The 18,974-nt window shown below is 31.2% G+C and overlaps 3 protein-coding genes across 5 annotated transcripts; all 3 read left to right on the top strand.

The window, feature by feature from the left end:
• Nucleotides 1-990: 990 nt before the first annotated feature.
• On the top strand, nucleotides 991-2,706 carry LOC105124355 (mitogen-activated protein kinase kinase kinase NPK1-like). Its single transcript, XM_011024347.1, has 2 exons — nucleotides 991-1,142; nucleotides 1,410-2,706. Exon 2 carries the CDS (start codon nucleotides 1,457-1,459, stop codon nucleotides 2,522-2,524), a length of 1,068 nt encoding a protein of 355 aa, XP_011022649.1. The 5' UTR covers nucleotides 991-1,142; nucleotides 1,410-1,456; the 3' UTR covers nucleotides 2,525-2,706.
• Nucleotides 2,707-3,712: 1,006 nt separating this feature from the next.
• On the top strand, nucleotides 3,713-6,345 carry LOC105124356 (E3 ubiquitin-protein ligase At3g02290-like). The gene is made up of 5 exons (XM_011024349.1): nucleotides 3,713-3,890; nucleotides 4,048-4,194; nucleotides 4,570-5,008; nucleotides 5,120-5,229; nucleotides 5,326-6,345. Exons 2-5 carry the CDS (start codon nucleotides 4,123-4,125, stop codon nucleotides 5,353-5,355), a joined length of 651 nt encoding a protein of 216 aa, XP_011022651.1. The 5' UTR covers nucleotides 3,713-3,890; nucleotides 4,048-4,122; the 3' UTR covers nucleotides 5,356-6,345.
• Nucleotides 6,346-11,608: 5,263 nt separating this feature from the next.
• LOC105124358 (AT-rich interactive domain-containing protein 2-like) lies at nucleotides 11,609-15,824 on the top strand. 3 transcript variants are annotated; one of them, XM_011024352.1, is made up of 3 exons: nucleotides 11,609-12,662; nucleotides 14,214-15,125; nucleotides 15,183-15,824. In XM_011024352.1, the coding sequence occupies exons 1-2, from the start codon at nucleotides 11,670-11,672 to the stop codon at nucleotides 15,120-15,122; spliced, it is 1,902 nt and encodes a 633-aa protein (XP_011022654.1). In that variant the 5' UTR covers nucleotides 11,609-11,669; the 3' UTR covers nucleotides 15,123-15,125; nucleotides 15,183-15,824. The 3 variants fall into 3 exon arrangements, with proteins under 3 accessions (XP_011022654.1, XP_011022655.1, XP_011022653.1); XM_011024353.1 differs by having other exon boundaries at nucleotides 14,214-15,122; nucleotides 15,180-15,824; XM_011024351.1 differs by having other exon boundaries at nucleotides 14,214-15,822.
• The last annotated feature ends 3,150 nt before the right edge of the window (nucleotides 15,825-18,974 follow it).

The raw sequence follows: 18,974 nt of genomic DNA on the forward strand, positions 1-18,974 counted from the left end.
TTTGAACTATAGTTCTGTAAAATCTTAGCTATGGAAGGGTGATTATAGAAGAATAGACAAGTTTTGTTTCACATATTTTACTATTAACCCCTACAATGTTATTATCGTTTTGTCATTCCCACAAAAAAAATTAAATGTCTTGGTGTTTGGGTGGGGTATTTCAGGGTTTTTTTTTATTTTTTAATGACCATAGTAATTAAAAAATTAATTGAGGATATAAGTGTTTTTTTAAAATATTACTTATTTTTTAAAAAAATTATTTTTGATATTAACATAATATAAAAACAAAAAAAAAAACCTATTTTTAAACAAAAAACAAAAATCTAAATTCAGGTGATTGAAAATGACAGGACCTAATGAGCTGAGTAATTGGGCAGTTTCCTGTCACCCTAAACATGGATGATTTAGATGAAGTTTATCGAAAAGCTTTAAGCAGCTCTTTTCTTGGATAAAAAACACAGATAAAAAATGTCTTTTATTTTTTTTTAAATATAAATTTCATTTTAAAATTATTATAAAAATAAATTTATTTTATATTTTTAATTTTCTGTCCCTATATATATATATATATATATATATATATATATTGTTTTATTTCTAGACAATAACCAAATGATACATTAAAATGCTCTACAATAATTATCAATACTTACTCTAGTTATTCACTTCTTAAAAAATAGATAATAAAATAAAAACTTATATTTATTTCGTTCAATTCTTTTTTTCTCTCGTCTCTTTTTATGTCTATTTTTTTTTTCTCATAAAGTAAGTATTGGTGATTATATCTGTAGCACTTTAAATTTTTTGGAAGATTTTTAAAAGCGTGCGTTAATGAAATAAGTTTACATATAAATTAATAGATCAAATCAATTTATTTTATCTGTCCCTGTTACTATTTTGGCTTCGAATCCCCCCATAAAAGAAACTTCACGTTACATATATCAATGGCTGTCCTCATCTTTTTATTTTTAAGGTGAGGATATTCTCGTTTCTATATTTATATTTAATGTTTTTGAACTAGAGAGAATGCGATGACCACAGATTAAAGAGCACTATCCATGAAGAAAAGTTATATCTGATCATACATTAACAGTTCCACAAGGCTTGGAGCACCAACCATTTACGATTTCATAAATGTCCAGGTTAGTAATAACATATTTATAAATAGATCCTAAAAACAGAAACGACTTCTGCAGTCCCATCATCCATCTCTCCTACGTTTTTTCCCTTTTGTTTTCGATCCTTTTTTTCTGATTTAGTAGAGCATATATTCTTCAGAGGGCGGTTTCCAATTCACCGGAAACCGCTCTTCATATCGAATTTTGTTTCACTCTAAGTAAATCTAACGTTGTTTCTCTCTGAATGACAAACCGTTCTTCATAAAAGGCTGAATACTTTTTTATCAGCAGGAACCTTTTCATTCCTATTTTAACCATAATCAAAAGCTGCAAAAGAGATGGCTGCAACTAACCGGTTTTCATCTCTTCAAAAGCCTTGTAAATGGGTGAAGGGTAAAGTTATTGGATCTGGGGCACATGGAACTGTTCATTTAGCCATCAATAAGGTCACTGGTGAACTTTTTGTGGCAAAAAGTGCACTTTCTGGGGCTGATAGTAAATATTTAGAGCATGAGGCTGACATTCTTGAGAGCTTGGATTCGCCTTATATGATTCGGTGTATGGGGAAGGGCTGGCAAAAAGGGTCAGATGGTGATGCTGAACTTAATGTTTTCATAGAGTATATGGCTGGAGGGAGCCTGTCAGATATGGCTGAGAAATTTGGTGGGGCACTAGAAGAGGAAGTAATTCGTTTATATACCAAACAGATACTTAATGGTTTGAAGTATCTTCATGAAAATGGGATCGTTCATTGTGATCTCAAGTGCAAGAATGTGCTCCTAGGCTTGTCAGGAAACATTAAGTTAGCAGATTTCGGATGTGCTAAGAGGCTGAAAGACCTGGATAGAAATGGAAAGTTCGCCTATTCCTGGCAATCTGTAGGGGGGACCCCATTGTGGATGGCCCCTGAAGTTTTAAGAGAGGAAGGCTTGGATTTTGCTTCAGATATTTGGTCCTTGGGATGCGCAGTTATTGAAATGGCAACTGGGAGGCCTCCTTGGGGTTATAAGGCATCGAATCCAATGGCGGTTGTATTGAAGATCGCATGTAGCAACGAGAGGCCTAATTTTCCAGTTCATTTCTCTGAAGAAGGGATGGATTTCTTGGCTAAATGTCTCGAGAGGAATCCCGAGAGTAGGTGGACAGCAGAAGAATTGCTGGATCACCCTTTTATTACAGGAAATTCGCAGAAGAAATACGTATGCTCTCCTGCAAGTGTTCTGGACAATATTGGAACTTACAAGGAGGATTATGATTCAGATGAATCAGGGAATCCTGATAAACACCTGCGTTGGAATCCTTTTTCGATGAGGAATTGCGGAAAACCAAAAATAATAGCAATGAGGCAGCATGCTGACAATGATTTTGTATCCTCGGGAGATTGGATTACTGTTAGATCAGGTTGAAAGAAATGTGATTTAATTTCTGATCCATGTCTTGTAAGATATTCAGAACTAGGAAGATGTACATGTAAGAATAAAATACATTGGCTGTACATTACTTACTTATCTTTCTTTTACAGATCTTGTCTAAAATCAAATCGTATGATACTACTACTCTTAGCACTCTATTTTATGCTTTTAGCAGATGGAAATTCATCCATCCGTGAAACAAAACATACAGGGTTACGTATTCCTGCTGATATCTAGATTCTGAAATATTCATTTTGAAGGCTTGCCCCATATTTGAGGTTGAAGATGATAAAAAAAACTGTTCTTTCCTGGTTTATCAAAATCCCTCGTTTCGACACGCACAATGCAGTTGACTGCAACCAATGTAATAGTTATGGAAAAGGAAAACCTTGTTTTTTTCTTCTCTTTTTCAAGGACTAAAAATCTGATCTAATGCTAATTTGGCAGACATGGGAACATCAGCATTTAGATGGCTATTAGCTTGCAGGAAAAACTTGGTTTCTTTTCATCTGTGTTTAGCTAATCAGCAAAGTCCAGCAGTTGAGATTTCAACAATCTTCGCTTGCAATTTTAGATTAAGGTTGTGGGAGACTTCCAACGTCACGTAATCTAAAGTCCATTAAACCTTCGATCAAGCCCATATAGGTTAAATAATTATCTACAAATCCCATATGATTAAGTGTGATGCATTTTTAAATCTATAATTTAAACAAAACACACATTACACGACAAAAAGCAATATATAGGTTAAATATTTTATTGCCTAAGTTTAAGTTCAAGATGCTATTGAACTTAAGACTAATTTTAACGTATAAAGTGAGAATCCATGATTATATTACAAGTAAGTCAAAATGATTTATATGTAAACAAAGGATTGTCAGATTCTCACGAAAGAGAAAATTCAAAGAAGTTGAAGAACGAGAGTTGCACCTAACTATTTGGTTTTCGAAGATGTGAAATGTGAAAGAGAAATACAAAAGGCATTTTAATTGGTAAGGCGTCCAAAAATCAAAGCGAGTAGAGTTCCACACCGTTTACCAAGAGCGTTAGACCAAATCCCACCATCAACCTCTATTTTTTCTTATTCTACGCAATTAATTATATAATGACTTAAAAAAATGATATTCTCCCGTATAAACAGGTTAATGATACTAAGTATTTATTTATTTATTTTAAATTTATTTTAAAAAGATAATAATGTGCTTGTTTTTCAGTGAAAGTCGTTCTCGGACGCGAAAGTACAGCCCCTCTTCCTCCCTGCCAAAAAAGAAAATCATTTCCGTAAACCCGTTGGCTTGCCTCAAGACAAGCCACCGTAATTCCAATTCATAAACTTCTCTTTTTCAATCCAGTGATTCAGGTAAACTGCCTGAGCTCAAAGAGCTACAGATTGTGTGAATCAAATACTTTCTGATTCGGTGATTTTGATTTTGTTTAGGGTTTTGGAGAATATTATTGTTAAGTTATTTGTTACTATTATTATTGCGATGTCTGTATTTGTTGATTGTGGAAAACAGTGTTGGTGATTGGAGGATAAAGGGAGAAGAGAATCATACGATGATGATGAAGCAGTGGAGGAGATAGAAAATATTATGGGAGGTTGTTGCTGTGGTTCCGCTAAAGGAGCTGCTGATCAATTTAATAACGCACCGCCTTTTTATTATGTTAGTTCAATATCCATCCCTTGCCTTTCCTTCATTTTTGTCAAATTGAAAACTGATGCCGATGCTATGGGTTAAGTAGGCTACTCGTAGCGAATAACTGGTTAACTGTTGCTGTTAAGGTTCAATTTGCGTAGGATATTAGATAATTAATGAGATATCGTTAGGGATGTCATTTGCTTTTAATCTTCAGGAAATTACGTTATTAATTTATTGGAATTGACTGTTCTTGTTGTGCTTCATGTGAGATCGGTTATAGATAGATATTCATGTTGCTGATTGTCAATTGGATAGTACTTGCCAGATTTTGCTTGTATACTAGACTCAGTTCCAGGTTTACTATTTTCTTATATTGATCGCAACTCGTTTACTCTGCAGTACCCCAGAACACCAGAAGAGCAAGTCTCATTGTCATCACACCATGCACCGGGGTCTGTCCTCCAATCCACCGGGCTTTTGGTTGATACAAACCTGGACACGTCAGTGCCTGATGCCTATATTCCACCTCCTGCACCTATCCCATTTGATGCGGCTGTAGGACGTCCTCAAACCCCGGGAAGGTTGAGAGAGGTTCCTGGTGACAAGAACCATGGAGCTTTGCAGACCACAACTTCCGCTTCTGGACAAGAAAACACTGCCTTGAATACTCGGGAAACTTTGGCTAAGTGTGAAGATGCGAAGGACTTAGACTGCAAAGTGCAAATCAATTCAGAACCTGGTTCGGCGAAGGAGTTAGAAATTGAGCTTTCAAAGCCAGTTGAGCCTCTTGTTTCAGCAACAGAGGAGGAGGAGGAGGATTGTCCTATCTGTCTGGAAGGTATAATGCCCTTACTAAATTCTTTCTTTAATCATATGCTTGTGGCTTATGGCAGTGAAATTGCTTCTACTATTTGGCTGTTTTAGCTGCACCCTACTTTCTCTTGTGCAGAGTATGATTTAGAGAATCCAAAACTTACCACAAAATGCGAGCATCACTTTCATCTTTCGTGCATTCTTGAATGGATGGAAAGAAGTGAAAGTTGTCCTGTTTGCGACAAGGTTTGCCCAACTATATTTTGATCATTTGTTTTTATGGGATTTTCTTAATATGCATGATATCCACATGGTTCCTTGTTTTTTTTTTTCACATTGCAGGAAATGATATTTGACCCTCCTATTGATTAGTAGCTGTGCAGAAAATTTGTTGAAGGTCAACTTTTCTTAGCTGTTTCATATCAAGTTTGCAAAGCAGAAGTTACAAATGCACAAGAGTTTTTAGTTTTTCTTTTCTGTGCCCGCTATTTGGTGGTTGCCATAGATTTGGCTGTAGCTATTTCCTTTTCTTTTCTTTGAAGAGTCGGTCCTTCCTTGAATGCCATGTTGTTGCATCCTCTCTTTGTCAAACCTTAAAAATCTTAAAGGAAATGAGGGTGAAAAAAAGTTTGGGGCGGTGAGGAAGAAGATGAGAAGAGAGGATAGAGGCTGTCCAACACCCTACTGATGTCCATCACTTGGTGGTTATAATAGAACAGCAGGTGGGCTCTTTCTTTCCTTCTCCTTCTCCTTGTCCTGGTATAGCTTTACTGCAATTCATGCTCTGAAATACTCATAGCAGTTGCGCTTTCCTTTTCCTTCTACCAATTAAAATGGTCTGTAAATCGTACATAGTTGTTTTTGTCTTAAGTTCATCTGTTTGTGAGTTTGATTGATAGTGGGGGAATTGATCGGTGTGAGGAAAGTTGGGGAAGGATCAAAAGAAGGGCCTTTTGTTTAGATGATTCATGTAAATAACACGTAGTCTAATATACACTTCAAGGTTTGATTTTGTCTATTCGCTGATCAATCATTTTTTAGTCCTAGGTTTTGTGCTGATTACTATTGTTCTGACTGTTTCAAGAGGGTGTATCTATACAAACTTTACTCGTATTCATTGGCTGATTGAGATTAGCAACAGGATCTGCTAGTTTTTATGGATACTGGAACTTGTGATGATGGTGCAGGTCACTTGTGGGTACAGGTAAAGTTAAGAGCATGTTTCTAATAGTGAAGCCAGAAGTACTTGCCCTTCAGAAAATTTATGTTAGGTTTTCTAGTTTAATTTTGTTTAGTCATCAAATGGTTGTGAATCTACCACGATTTTAACTTAATTTTGATTTTTACTCTATTTAAATCCTAGCATTGAATTTTGCTTCTTCTTCTTTTTCATCGTTTAGAATCAACTAGGCCGCCGCCTTTCTATCTAACGCATTATGCTTTCTTTCTAATCAAGAAGAAACGGAAAGTTTACTGTATTGTTAGCTGGCGAAATGGTGTGAATATTCTTGTAGATGCGTTGGAAAGCAACCTTCATGATATGCTTTCGGACGTTTTTCTTTTTGATGGTATACACTTTCTGGGTTTTTTCCCCTTAAATAGTACTGCTGGCAAAAATAGTTTGTAATATAGTTCGGTAAGTTGCAATTCAATTGATTAAAACTCTCTAAAATGTGTTTTTGATGGTCTTGGATATGCCATCACTCTCCATGCAATCTTTCAGGGTTTTTACCTCCATTAATTTTGACATGTTAATTTTGCAATAGATACATGTTTTTGTATCTCTAGTTTTTGAACCTTTTTTTTATCAAGTGGGAATTTCTGTATATGAAAAATTAGAAAAATAATATAGTTTGGTAAGTTGCGCAATCAAGTTTTGTCATTCCCAATAGTATAATTCAATTGGTCAAAATCCTTTTAAATGTGTCTTTAAAAGTCTCCCGGGATTGTTACCTCCATTAATTTACAGGTTAATTTAACAATTGATCTATGCATGTCTTCTATTCCTTTCTTTCCCTTTATACATGAACATATTTTGTTATCCAACCACTTATTTTAATTATAATTATTCAACAACACAAAACAAAACAAGTAAATATTATCATAATTATAAAACTCAATTTAGAAGTTGACTTAGAGCAAGGATAAGGTCACAAATTAAAAATCAAATTGAGATGATCTTAAATTTTTTTAAATGATCAAAATGATATTATTTCAATAAAAATTTTTTTTAAAAAAATCGACAGAATAAGAGTCAATTTTGACTAGGACCTTGAGTTGATCAGGTCACAAGTTAACGTGATTTTTAACTAGATTAGATTAAACCATTCCTATTTTTTCTTCTACCAAACTAGTCCAAGCTCCTAATCGGTTAAATCTTGGGGTAACTAGTTGAAATGATTTTCAAGTTTTATAACTAAGACTAACTAGAATTGTTAGGCTCTGATATTAACTAACACAATCAAAAAATAACACAAGAAAAATAATAAATACAAGAACACAAGTTTTTTGTTTTCAAAAAGGTCTTCATATAAAATTTTTATTTTGAAATTTTATTACTATATATTTTCTCAAAGTAATCTACCGAAACATAAATTAAATAGCTCTAAAAAAGATATTAACAAATAATTATAGTTATTATTCAATTTTTTAAAATAAATAGAAAAACTTTCATTGATTTCAAAATAACAATAAGACACACAAAAAAGGAGCATTTCCTTTTTGTTATCCAACCACTTATTTTAATTATGATTATTCAACAACACAAAACAAGTAAATATTATCATAGTTATAAAACTCAATTTAGAAGTTGACTCAGAGCAAAAATAAGGTCACAAATTAAAAATCAAATTGAGATGACCTTAAATTTTTTTAAATGATTAAAATAATATTATTTCAATAAAAAAAATTAAAAAAAAAATCGATAAAATAAGAGTCAGTTTTGACTAGGACCTTGAGTTGATCAGGTCACAAGTTAACATGATTTTTAACTAGATTAGATTAAACCATTCCTATTTTTTCTTCTACCAAACTAGTCCAAGCTCCTAATCGGTTAAATCTTGGGGTAACTAGTTGAAATGATTTTCAAGTTTTATAACTAAGACTAACTAGAATTGTTAGGCTCTGATATTAACTAACACAATCAAAAAATAACACAAGAAAAATAATAAATACAAGAACACAAGTTTTTTGTTTTCAAAAAGGTATTCATATAAAATCTTTATTTTAAAATTTTATTACTATATATTTTCTCAAAGTAATCTACCGAAACATAAATTAAATAGCTCTAAAAAAGATATTAACAAATAATTATAGTTATTATTCAATTTTTTAAAATAAATAGAAAAACTTTCATTGATTTCAAAATAACAATAAGACACAAAAAAGGAGCATTTCCTTAAAAGATATTGTTTGATCTAAAATAGGAGAGAAGCAAATCAAAGTTTTATATTTTTTAGAATAAAAAATGACCTTATTTGCCAAGTTCAATCACAAAAATGAGATGACAATGGAACACTCCTTTCATTTTCACATTATTTCTTTTTATTAAATATTATGTCAATTATTACTTTTAAATTAATACACTCACAATTCGTATTTCTTCATATGAAGAATGATGAAGTTAAAGAACAGCTACTTAAAATCTAATTTAGATTTGGAGGGTGGTATTAAAACTAAAATATATAAAAAAAATTAATTTAATTAATTTCTTTTAATTAAAGATAATGCTCCTTTATCTGAAGAAGTTTATGATTAAAAAAAGAAGTATAGATGAATGTTGAAAGGATAATGTAAAATGACGAAGAAGAGAAATGATAAATGTTGATCCATTATTTATTATTAACAAAAAAAAAATAGTGAATGAATGTGAATTTAAATTTGTAAATTATAAGTGAAAAAAATATTCAGAAATAAGAATTATTTTACACTAATCTATAAAAAGATTCCAAGGAATTAAAATTCTTTTAGGTATTCATCCACCATGTGTAAAAAAAAAAAATTATAAGTGAAAAAAGTATATTTTGAACCCTTTAAATTGATCAAATCTCATGTTTAGAACTATATTCAGTGTCATTAATTAAATTTTAAATGAAATTTAATCTCTAAAAATCATAAAAAAATAAATCAAAGTGAAGTGAAAAACAAAGTGTCATATGATAAAGGCTTGAATGCAAACCAGTATTCAATTAAAAAAATAATACATGATATTAATAAAAGATGAATGATATATGAAAAGGGGCATGAAAAACTATATAAATAAAAATATATACAAGAACATAGAAACATAAATAATAAATAATAAACATGTACTAATTAGTTTTCAAACATAAAATATGTACAAAAGCACATTCAGCTTCTTACAATAAAAATAAAACAATCAAAACTAGGTCTTAATAATCTCCACTAGAGTTATCATTATGTCACGAGAGACATTTCAATAAAATATTATATAAGAAAAGTAAAAATAAAAAAATATAAATTTTTATCTAATTTCATGGTTAATAATAATTCTAACTAGTTTTAAGATATTTTTAAGTAAACAACTAATTATGCTAAAAAAAACAATTTACCTTAAAACATTCTACTTAAATTAAACTGTATTATACACTAATATTTTATCTAAACTAAATAATTATATTTATTTGTAGGTAAAACTTTATATGATAGTAATCTAAAATTTAAATTTAATAATAAAATCAAATCCCTACTTTTTAGATTATAGAATTTAAGATGATAGTAAACAAAGACTCGAGTTCTAAATAATTACTTTTGATTATCTAATTTATATTAATCCATCATCAATTAACTATTTAACCAAGCATAATCATCATAAATAACTATAAATATTTTAACTAATTTAATTAATATAAATAAGCATAACCAAATGTGAAAAGAAAATCATGAATACATTATTAATTTATTCAAAATAACATGCACGTCAATATATATTTGTAATTAAAAAATTATCAAAATAAATTATAAAATAAAATTATTCAAACAATAAATAGATGATATACGGATTAAAATTGATCTTTACGAGTCGTCAGAATTGACTGGAACGGAAAGAAAATTGCTAAAAAAAGAAACAACCTTTATGTGTGGACTACACGCACTGATTAATAGGTCAGCTTATGAAGCTTTGTTGCACGCGCCCAGGGTAGGGAGATGTGCAGACCACTCTGCAGGGAGCCCAATTTGTTCTTTTTTCTATTGGTGTGGGTGGTGTCTACCACCTTCACCGGAGCTGGGGGATCAGAGATCGGAGGTTATGACTGTTTTTACTATATTGTTGTTATTTATTTTCTTTTTTTTGTGATAGAGTTTTTTGTTAATTTATTTTGCAAGAGTATTTCTTTTTCAATGTATCTCTTTTCTAATTTTTTTAAATAACCGCTTTAATTTGATATCTTATTTAACATGTTGATTATTGCTAAAAGCATTAATTCATATAGAATCCAGAAATTTAAAAAACATAATAAATAAAATTAAGAATGAAGCATCCATGATAAAGATCAAGTTTTTCGAGTAAAATTTAAAATCAATCAGATTCAATAATTGTCAAACTCTAAAATCTCATGGATGGGAAGTGCTTTTTGTGATGGTACTGACCTCTAGCACAAAAAAAATAAAAAATATATATATACCCTAAAATAATTTTTTAATAATAAAAAAAACAGTAAAAAAAACAAAAAAAACTCTAATATCAAGGCCTAATTTTTTTCCACTAAATAATTTTATTATTGCAATTTACAGTAAAATATATCTATTACTATAATAAAAAACAGCAGGCGGTTTAAAGTATATGATAATGGTAATGTTAATTACATCCAGCGCTTCAAAGGATAGGTGTCATAAAGAAAGAAAGCTCATTGAACCCAATTTTTTTATCTTTGCTACCTTATATATATATATATATATGAAAAGCGCAATACTCTTTGTTAATTGTGTGATAATAAAAATATATGTCATTTTAACAAATTACTAGTATTTATCCCTTCCACAAAATATTGGCAAAGAAAAGAAAAAGGGTTTATTTTTATTGGATTTTGCTTTAATTTGTTTCCAAGTTTAGATTTTTTTCCCTTAATTACCATTCCTTTCTTGATACTAATCTTAATTATCATCCACCCAAATAATAAAATCTCTTTGTCTGTTCAATTAGATCCCAAATGTCCAAAACTTTCCAATTGGATTAGTGTGTGCTGGCAGCCACTGGTCATTTTTATCTTCGTACTCTCCGAACCTCGATCTTCTTGTCCCCTTTCCAACTTTGTTGTGCTGGACATATTTGGTTGCTTTGAAAGAAAAAAACTCAGAACAGGAAATCCTATTCAAGACCAAGAAATGAGGTAATATCTTGAAAAACAGGGTAGAGTTATGGTTGCCTTACACCTGCTCTTGTCCTGTAATATTTTTTATCATGTTCAAGATTTATGTCTACTTTTAGTTCTCTTATCAGATTTGTGTCTCTTAAATTCTTGTTTTGTTGTCTGCACTAACTTATGAAAACAGAGCAAATAAAAAGAGAGTTTTGTTGCTATCTTTTTTATGGATTTTTTTTTCTTTTGTTGATTTTTGATTTACGAGGTTTAAGGAGGAGATAGAAATTAAAAAAAAATTTACGAGGTTTAAGGAGGAGATAGAAATAAAAAGAAAAAAGAAAAAAGAATCAGGTTCATGGCAGGATGGTTAATTTTAAAAATGGGTCTGCTTTAGATTGTCCTGATGATATTATTTATAGATACAAGGGTGGTGGTGGTTGTCCAGATATTAATCATCCTATGAAGGATGAGATTAAGGAGTGTATTGTTGTTGATGATTCCGATGAGGATGATTGTGATTGTGAGGATAAAGTAGTATGCTTGTTTGATGAAGTGGTTTCGATTTTTTTGAATGAGGCTGCAGATGGAGGGTGTATTAGGCCTATTCCAGCATTGCTCGGTGATGGGCAATCGTTAGATTTGTTCAAACTCTTTGGGGTTGTGAGAAAGAGAGGTGGGTTTGATTTGGTAAATGGTTTTTGGAGCTTTGTGGCTAAAGAATTAGGGTTGGATCTTCAATTTTCGCCCTCTGTTAAATTGATTTATATTAAGTATTTGTATGAGTTGGAAAAATGTATGAAGATTTGTAGTGATGAGAAGTTAAGAAAGGAGATGCATCAATGTGATGGGAATTTGAGTATTTCGTTGTTGGAGCTAGAGATGCAGTTTAGAAGTTTGTTATCGCTTAGATGTGATAGAAAGCAGGGGGATGGTAAATTTGCTTCACTAGGATATAAGGTAAATGGCAGGTACATTGAAACGGACACTGGGAAGAGAAAAAAAGGTTTGTTAGGCACCAAAGATGTACATCGAATACACAATGATGTTGAAGATAGGAATGGTGATGATGATGAAAAGTTTCATGGTGGAAAGGAGAATTACAGTAATGATAGTGATGATGATGTTGTGATCTTGGATCCAAGTATTGCTAAGAAAGAATTCAATTCCCGCAAGAGAAAACGAGAATCTCTAACAAGAATGCTTAACTGGGTAATTCAAATTGCAAAATGTCCTGATGATCCTTCTATTCGAGTAATTCATAGAGGTGATGAGTTATGGTCCCAAGCAATAAGGGCACGAGAAGCTCTCTTGCAAAGAAAGCATGTCAATCCTAACATCGAACAATCGCTCGTGCAGGTAAATTCTATACTTAAGACGTAGTTTCTATTTTTTTCACTGTTTTAAATACTAATATATATTCAGGCTCACTCAAAATCTCCATGCAAGGTTTTTTATTTTTGAATAGATTAGTGACCGATTGCTAATTTTAAAATGCACAAGATAATTGTTATGGATATGTTTGCAAAGAACATGGTACAAGAATTTCTATTCAAATGTTATATTTCTTCATCAAATTTGTACCGGGTTTGAAAAATACACTTGACTTATTTTTCGTAGTTTTCATATGTAAATTCTTGACAATTTTCAAGATGGAAAACATTAGTTTCCAAACTAAAATTAAAAACATATAATTTCACCCCCTTTATACACGTGCTTTAATGGATATAAAATTACCAGATTGTTTTTCTATATATGTTTAGTTGATATTGTAAATTTAATATTTTCTATAAAAATTTAATAATTTTTGAAGAGTTAATTAGATTTTTTTTTTCTTTGATAAATTTTCAGTTGAGTAAAAATAAAAATTAATATGCTAAGATTTCATTTAAATTATCATAATTGCAAAACATTAAGATGAATACGATAGAATATTCTTGCATTTTTCTACAGAGAAAATAATTATAATGCAGACAGTTTTTATTTTCTTGATAGAAACTTTATTTCTTTTGTTTTTTATTTTTTTTAGCATATGAATGCATCTTGCAATTTTCTTTTGAAAAAAGAAAACTTGAAATTAAGAAGAAAACTAGAATGAAATCTCTTCTAATTAATATTAATGATGTTAGCCCACATCTGCTACGTTGTTAGCTCCCCTAATGGTCTTGTCATTTTAGGCCTTGCACTTGGCTTATAGGCTTGGTGATTTTCGTTGGTAATATATGCCTATTAGGGGCAGAGATTGCACCTAATCCTTATAACTATTTTACACATTCGACTCCTAATCAATATGAGATATTGACATCATCACAAATCTAATGTTACAGAAAGGTCACATGGTAGCTAGATGGGCCCAAGCACTAGAGAGTACCTCCGAGGAAGGAACCTTTGTTTTGCAGGATCTCAAAGCTTAAAAGCCCATCCTCTTCAAACTACCACGTGACCTCTCAACAAAATTAGATATCATGATGTAAGTCAACATCTCAATGACTATTATCCCAGTCAAGATGCATAAGCTAAAATTCCCTATAAGATGTCATTTTTTATAGTAACTTTATAGCAACCTTTCCAGATAATTTAAACCTGAAGGTTTATCTGTTCTTTGCTGTTGATATTGGGCTAAATCACTTGATAGCCTGTGATAGATCATTATATTTTAATGCACTTGGGCTTTTATCAGAGACAAATACAAATGGCCAACTAATGGCCTTGTGAAGTTATTTGATTTTCCTGTCTCCCTGAACTATTATTGCAATGATTCAAAATGCAATGTATTTTTCTTTTTTTTGTTCTAAACTATCTCAACAGGGCAATAATTGTGAAGATTTATGTTATGCTTGTTGTGGTTCATTGGAAAATTCCAATTGGAAGTTCATTTGTAGCTAAATGATTTTACTTGTTTTCGTATAGGTATGCAATATGAACTTACAGAACAATCAAAAGATGCATCCATCCATGTTTGAGGATGTTAGTTTTCTAAGTGAGCAGTCTGCCGAGAGGTCAAGATGCAGCAAGCGGCTTCCTGCTATAGTGAAACCTCATTTATGCTATTGTTGTAATTCATGTTCAGCCCATCAAAGTAAATCAGCAAGTCTTCTCAAGTGTGAGAACGCCTGTAAGGAGCAAGAACTTGTCATTGATGATTTATCATCCAAGCACACAACGCTCATTGGATCTGGGGATAAGCATGTCCGTAGGCATGTGGCTGTGGGTCCTCTCTTCCAAGCTGAAGTCCCTGAGTGGACTGGTGTGGTTTCTGAGAGTGCCTCTAAATGGCTGGGCACACGACTATGGCCTTTGGAATGTGAAAACCATAATGCTCCAGTTGTAATGGATACAATCGGAAAGGGAGGGATCAGTTTATGTGGTTGTCAGCTTCCAGGTTCAGTTGGATGTGTTAGATTTCATATTGCTGAAAAAAGAATGAAATTGAAGCTCGAACTGGGTCCTTTGTTCTATCATTGGCGGTTTGATCACATGGGTGAAGAAGTTTCACTTAGATGGACCCCTGAAGAAGAAAAGATATTCAAGGATATGGTCAGGTTTAACCCTCAATCTGCAGGCAAGTGCTTTTGGGACAACAAACGTAAGTATTTTCCTAGAAAGACCAGGGAAGAATTGATAAGCTATTACTTCAATGCATATCTTGTTCAGCGCAGAAGTTATCAGAACCGTGTAACTCCAAAATATATTGATAGTGATGATGATGAAACAAAGTTTGGATCTCTGAGTTATGCTTATGGTCATGAAGCACTCACAGTCCCTGGTGCCAGCATGTTGATCTGTTCTGAGAATAAACAATGCACCGATTTCACATAGACAGGAATTCAGGTTCAGAACAGTGTCTCTGATCAGAAAATTGAATCCCTTTCCATAACACCACAACGTAACTCAATGCACCCAACAATTTTGATTGGACCAGGTAGTCGAGATGCAGATGTGAACACTACTACTGCAGGCAGAGTTTTCTTGATAAAATGGGGAGAAAGAAATTGCATGATATGCTGAAAGTTCCCTCACGCTACTTCTCGAGTAACTCGAATTATGCATTTGTGTACATCGATTTTCAGGAGCCGCGTTACTATTTAAAACGGCAGCATTATCTAGACCATCATCCCATACCCGCTACTGTATCTGGGATGAAGTAAATTTTAGGAACGAAAGAGAGTTGCAGATAGTCGTGTGGCTTTTTTTTTTCTTTATTTTTTTTGTGTGTTCAAAATGTTGTATATGGTTGCATGCCTGCCCGTGTGAATTCTTTAAACCATTGTTCAAGGTGTTGGTGGACGTCGCAGTGGTTGTCTCTGCGAAGGTAACTTTCCTTCTCCCACTACGTACCGTTTCCCAGACCCTTACCCTTTCGATGATGTTAAATATTCCCGGAGTGGTTGCGTGTATTACTGGCAGTTTGAGGATCGATGTTCATAGAAAGTTGTACCATCTCACAATCTGATCTCAAAGATGTCTCTTTGTTTATAACTGATGGCATCAGATTTAACTAACCTTTATGTTTTTGCCAGCTTCCTTTCGCAGCGGAATTTGTTGGTGACATGGTTTTGAAAGCTATCCAAGAGACACCTATTGAAAAATAAAAAAGGGGATGATTTGGTGTAATAAGAGAAAATACCTGTTGTTATCAATACTAGAAAATTGGAAAAAATATCAAAATATATCGGAAAAAAATATTTTATTACTGTTTATCAATGGAAATTGCACTGAAGAATTTTTGTTAATAATTTCTAACAGAAAAGACAATGAAATAAAAAAGAAAAAAAAATATTAGTCAGCAATTTTATTGGTATTGTTGACTTGATGAAAATTCTGTAGGTGATTTTAAAAGCATTTAAAACCTGACAATCTTTTTTTCCCTCCCCCCACTTCTTATTCTTATTAGATTTCAGTCTAAACTCTGACCTTATTTTTTCAAATTTTAGAAGCCTCTCTCTAAAGTCTGTCCACTCAACTAGCTTATGCTGACCTAATCTTACTATATTGATTTTATTTTTTGTCAAGTTTCACTCCACCAAATAAACAAATCCATTCATTTATGTTTAAAGTTAATTTATTGAAATTTGTTTGTAGTTATTATAATTTTTTTATTTGTTTAAGTGTTTTGGTTGTTTTATAATGATAATTTTATTATATTAATATGTGGATTGTATTTTAGAGTTTGTTTGGGATTTAAAGAATATTGATATAAGTTGTTGCTTGATGAAATTAAGTGTGATTTTATGACTTGGATGTTTTAGAATTGAAAAAATGATGGGTAATATAATGGGTACTAATTATTTTGTTATCAATTTTATGATTAAGTTAGAAATTTAAAGAAAAATGATTTCTTGTAGGATTAATAATAATTAAATGTATTAATTTAGATGGAATAAGTTTGAATTGAATAAATGATAGATAATTAATAAGTAATTAGTAACCATTAGGGAATTAATTGGTTTTATTATTTATTGATGATACTATGATATGAAAATTGTGATGATGATATTTATAAAGATAGTTATGGTAATAATATTATCAATAATAATTGTTATTATAATGATAATATTAGTAATGATAATAATTATGATGTGATAACTAGCTATTGTAATAATAGGGTAGTGACAATAACTACTGACGTCAACAATGAGATGATAATTATTATTTTGATGGTGAAGGAATAGTAAAGTTATGATGAGATAATGATAAAATGATGATTAAATTGATAAAAATATAGGAGTTATGGTGGTGAGGTGATGATAATGATTAGGGGTAGTGGTAATGAGATGGTTTTTATTAATTTCATAGTGAATGTATAATAAAGTTATGATGAGATGTTAGCAAAATGATAATTGTAATGATAAAGAAAATGATGGTGGTGGTGTAGTTAATAATGGTGTGATAATAATTATTGTTGAAATGATTAAATAATGATATATTGTGAGTTAATAGATTAATTATGATTTATTTTTAATAAATAATTAAATTTATATTTGATATTATATTTTAGTTTTGAATTATGTTCATTGTTCTCTTGTAAGTACCTGGATGATTCAACCACTAAGAATAATGCATTAAATATTTTTTTTTATAAAACTCATTTCAGGCAAAAGGATAGTAGAATGGAAGGAAGATCTCTCCATATAAATATTTTTTCTTGTCTCGTGATGTTATTTGTTTTTACTAATATATTTTAATGTATTGTTCTTTTTAGAAAAAAATATTTGCATATGGAATTATATATATCTCATTGTTAGGCACCATCTATATGATTATATATATCTTATTATTGTGCAATATTTATATAATTTTGCTATTTAAATCTTTTAATTGTGAAAACCCACAACTCTGTGTAAATTTAGTATTATTTAGGTGTAAAGCTCCTTATAGGTCTTGAATTTTTGTTGTGAATATGAGTTTTCTGGGAGCAATTATTAGATAAAAGACTGTAGCCAAAAAAAAAACTGATGGAATTGCCAGCAAAATATTCTTTTCAATCCCGACGGAATATTTTTTTCGGCAATTCTATCAATATTTTACAATGTCAATGAAAGTGTCGACGATCAAAGAAAACCCAACAAAAAAGTTTCTGACGATATTATTTCATTGCATATTCTGTCAGCATTTTTCAATGCGGACAGAATCTTCACAGACAATTTTAATTCTGTATTGTATGTTTTTACAGGCTCTCCCATGATTTGAACTTCGGATGGTAACATGGAGAGAGAACAAATTTATTACCTTTTATGAGTCAAGTCTCCAAGATTCTCATATGGGTTTTGAATTTTTTTTAAACAAAGTTGCTAAAGCAATACGCTTTAGTATAGGGTTTCTCCAAAAGAAAATTTAAGTCATGAGGTGGTTTCTTGAGCACCAGCAAGAAATTATTAGTTAAACCAAGTTATATTTTCTTGTAGAATTCGCTGAAGAAAGAACAGTTAAAACAAGAAGAAGGTGGGCACTCATGTACTCCATAAGAAGTTGCGTGCCGGGAAGGATTGGAGATGAATGATGAGCGGTATTGTCTACTGTAAATCCTTCAAAGCTATATGTAATAATAAAGTAGATGTTATTGTGGTATGATAAATAAATAAAAAAAACCCTAACAAAGAATTTTAAGTGCGGCCTAGACGGGAATGGATGGAGTTAAAAAACGTGAGGCTGGGCATTTGAAAAATGCACGCGCGGAGGGAAGTGTATTTACTTGACAAATGTCAAGTAAATGAATGCAAGAAAGTGTTTTGATTGTTATTTGAGGATAAAAAATGTTTTTGGTTGCTGAGAATCATTGTCCCCATACTGCTTATATCATATTTTATTAAAAGTAAAATAAAAATATTCATGTATTATTCATGAAAAATTTAAATTATATAAAGATTAATTTAATTAACTTCACAAGTTTAAAGATAATATAAATAATCAGTAAAAACATAATTTAACTCAAGAAATTTAGGATATTTTTTTAATAAAAATATTACAGCGAAAATATATTGAATCAATGTGAGTCAATTCGAGTTAATTAAATAAATCTATAACTTGGGTCATGAGACCATATAATCCAATATAATAAAAATATAAATAAATTATGAAATTCAATTTTTAATTAACCTAATGTGTATAAAATAAAATTAAAATTAAAAAATAAAAAACATTAACATGGGTTACTTGTCAACCCCATGATTT

This window comes from Populus euphratica, unplaced genomic scaffold, assembly GCF_000495115.2.
Source record: "Populus euphratica unplaced genomic scaffold, PopEup_1.0 scaffold4.1, whole genome shotgun sequence".
NCBI classification, from domain to species: Eukaryota; Viridiplantae; Streptophyta; class Magnoliopsida; order Malpighiales; family Salicaceae; genus Populus; species Populus euphratica.

Excerpts from the sequence above, each read along its gene's own strand:
- LOC105124358 (XM_011024352.1), top strand. The coding sequence starts at position 11,670 with ATGGTTAATTTTAAAAATGGGTCTGCTTTAGATTGTCCTGATGATATT. Across the intron at positions 12,663-14,213 it reads TCGAACAATCGCTCGTGCAG|GTATGCAATATGAACTTACA; the intron begins GTAAATTCTATA and ends GTTTTCGTATAG.
- LOC105124356 (XM_011024349.1), top strand. The coding sequence starts at position 4,123 with ATGGGAGGTTGTTGCTGTGGTTCCGCTAAAGGAGCTGCTGATCAATTT. Across the intron at positions 4,195-4,569 it reads ACGCACCGCCTTTTTATTAT|TACCCCAGAACACCAGAAGA; the intron begins GTTAGTTCAATA and ends TTTACTCTGCAG. Across the intron at positions 5,009-5,119 it reads TTGTCCTATCTGTCTGGAAG|AGTATGATTTAGAGAATCCA; the intron begins GTATAATGCCCT and ends TCTCTTGTGCAG.
- LOC105124355 (XM_011024347.1), top strand. The coding sequence starts at position 1,457 with ATGGCTGCAACTAACCGGTTTTCATCTCTTCAAAAGCCTTGTAAATGG.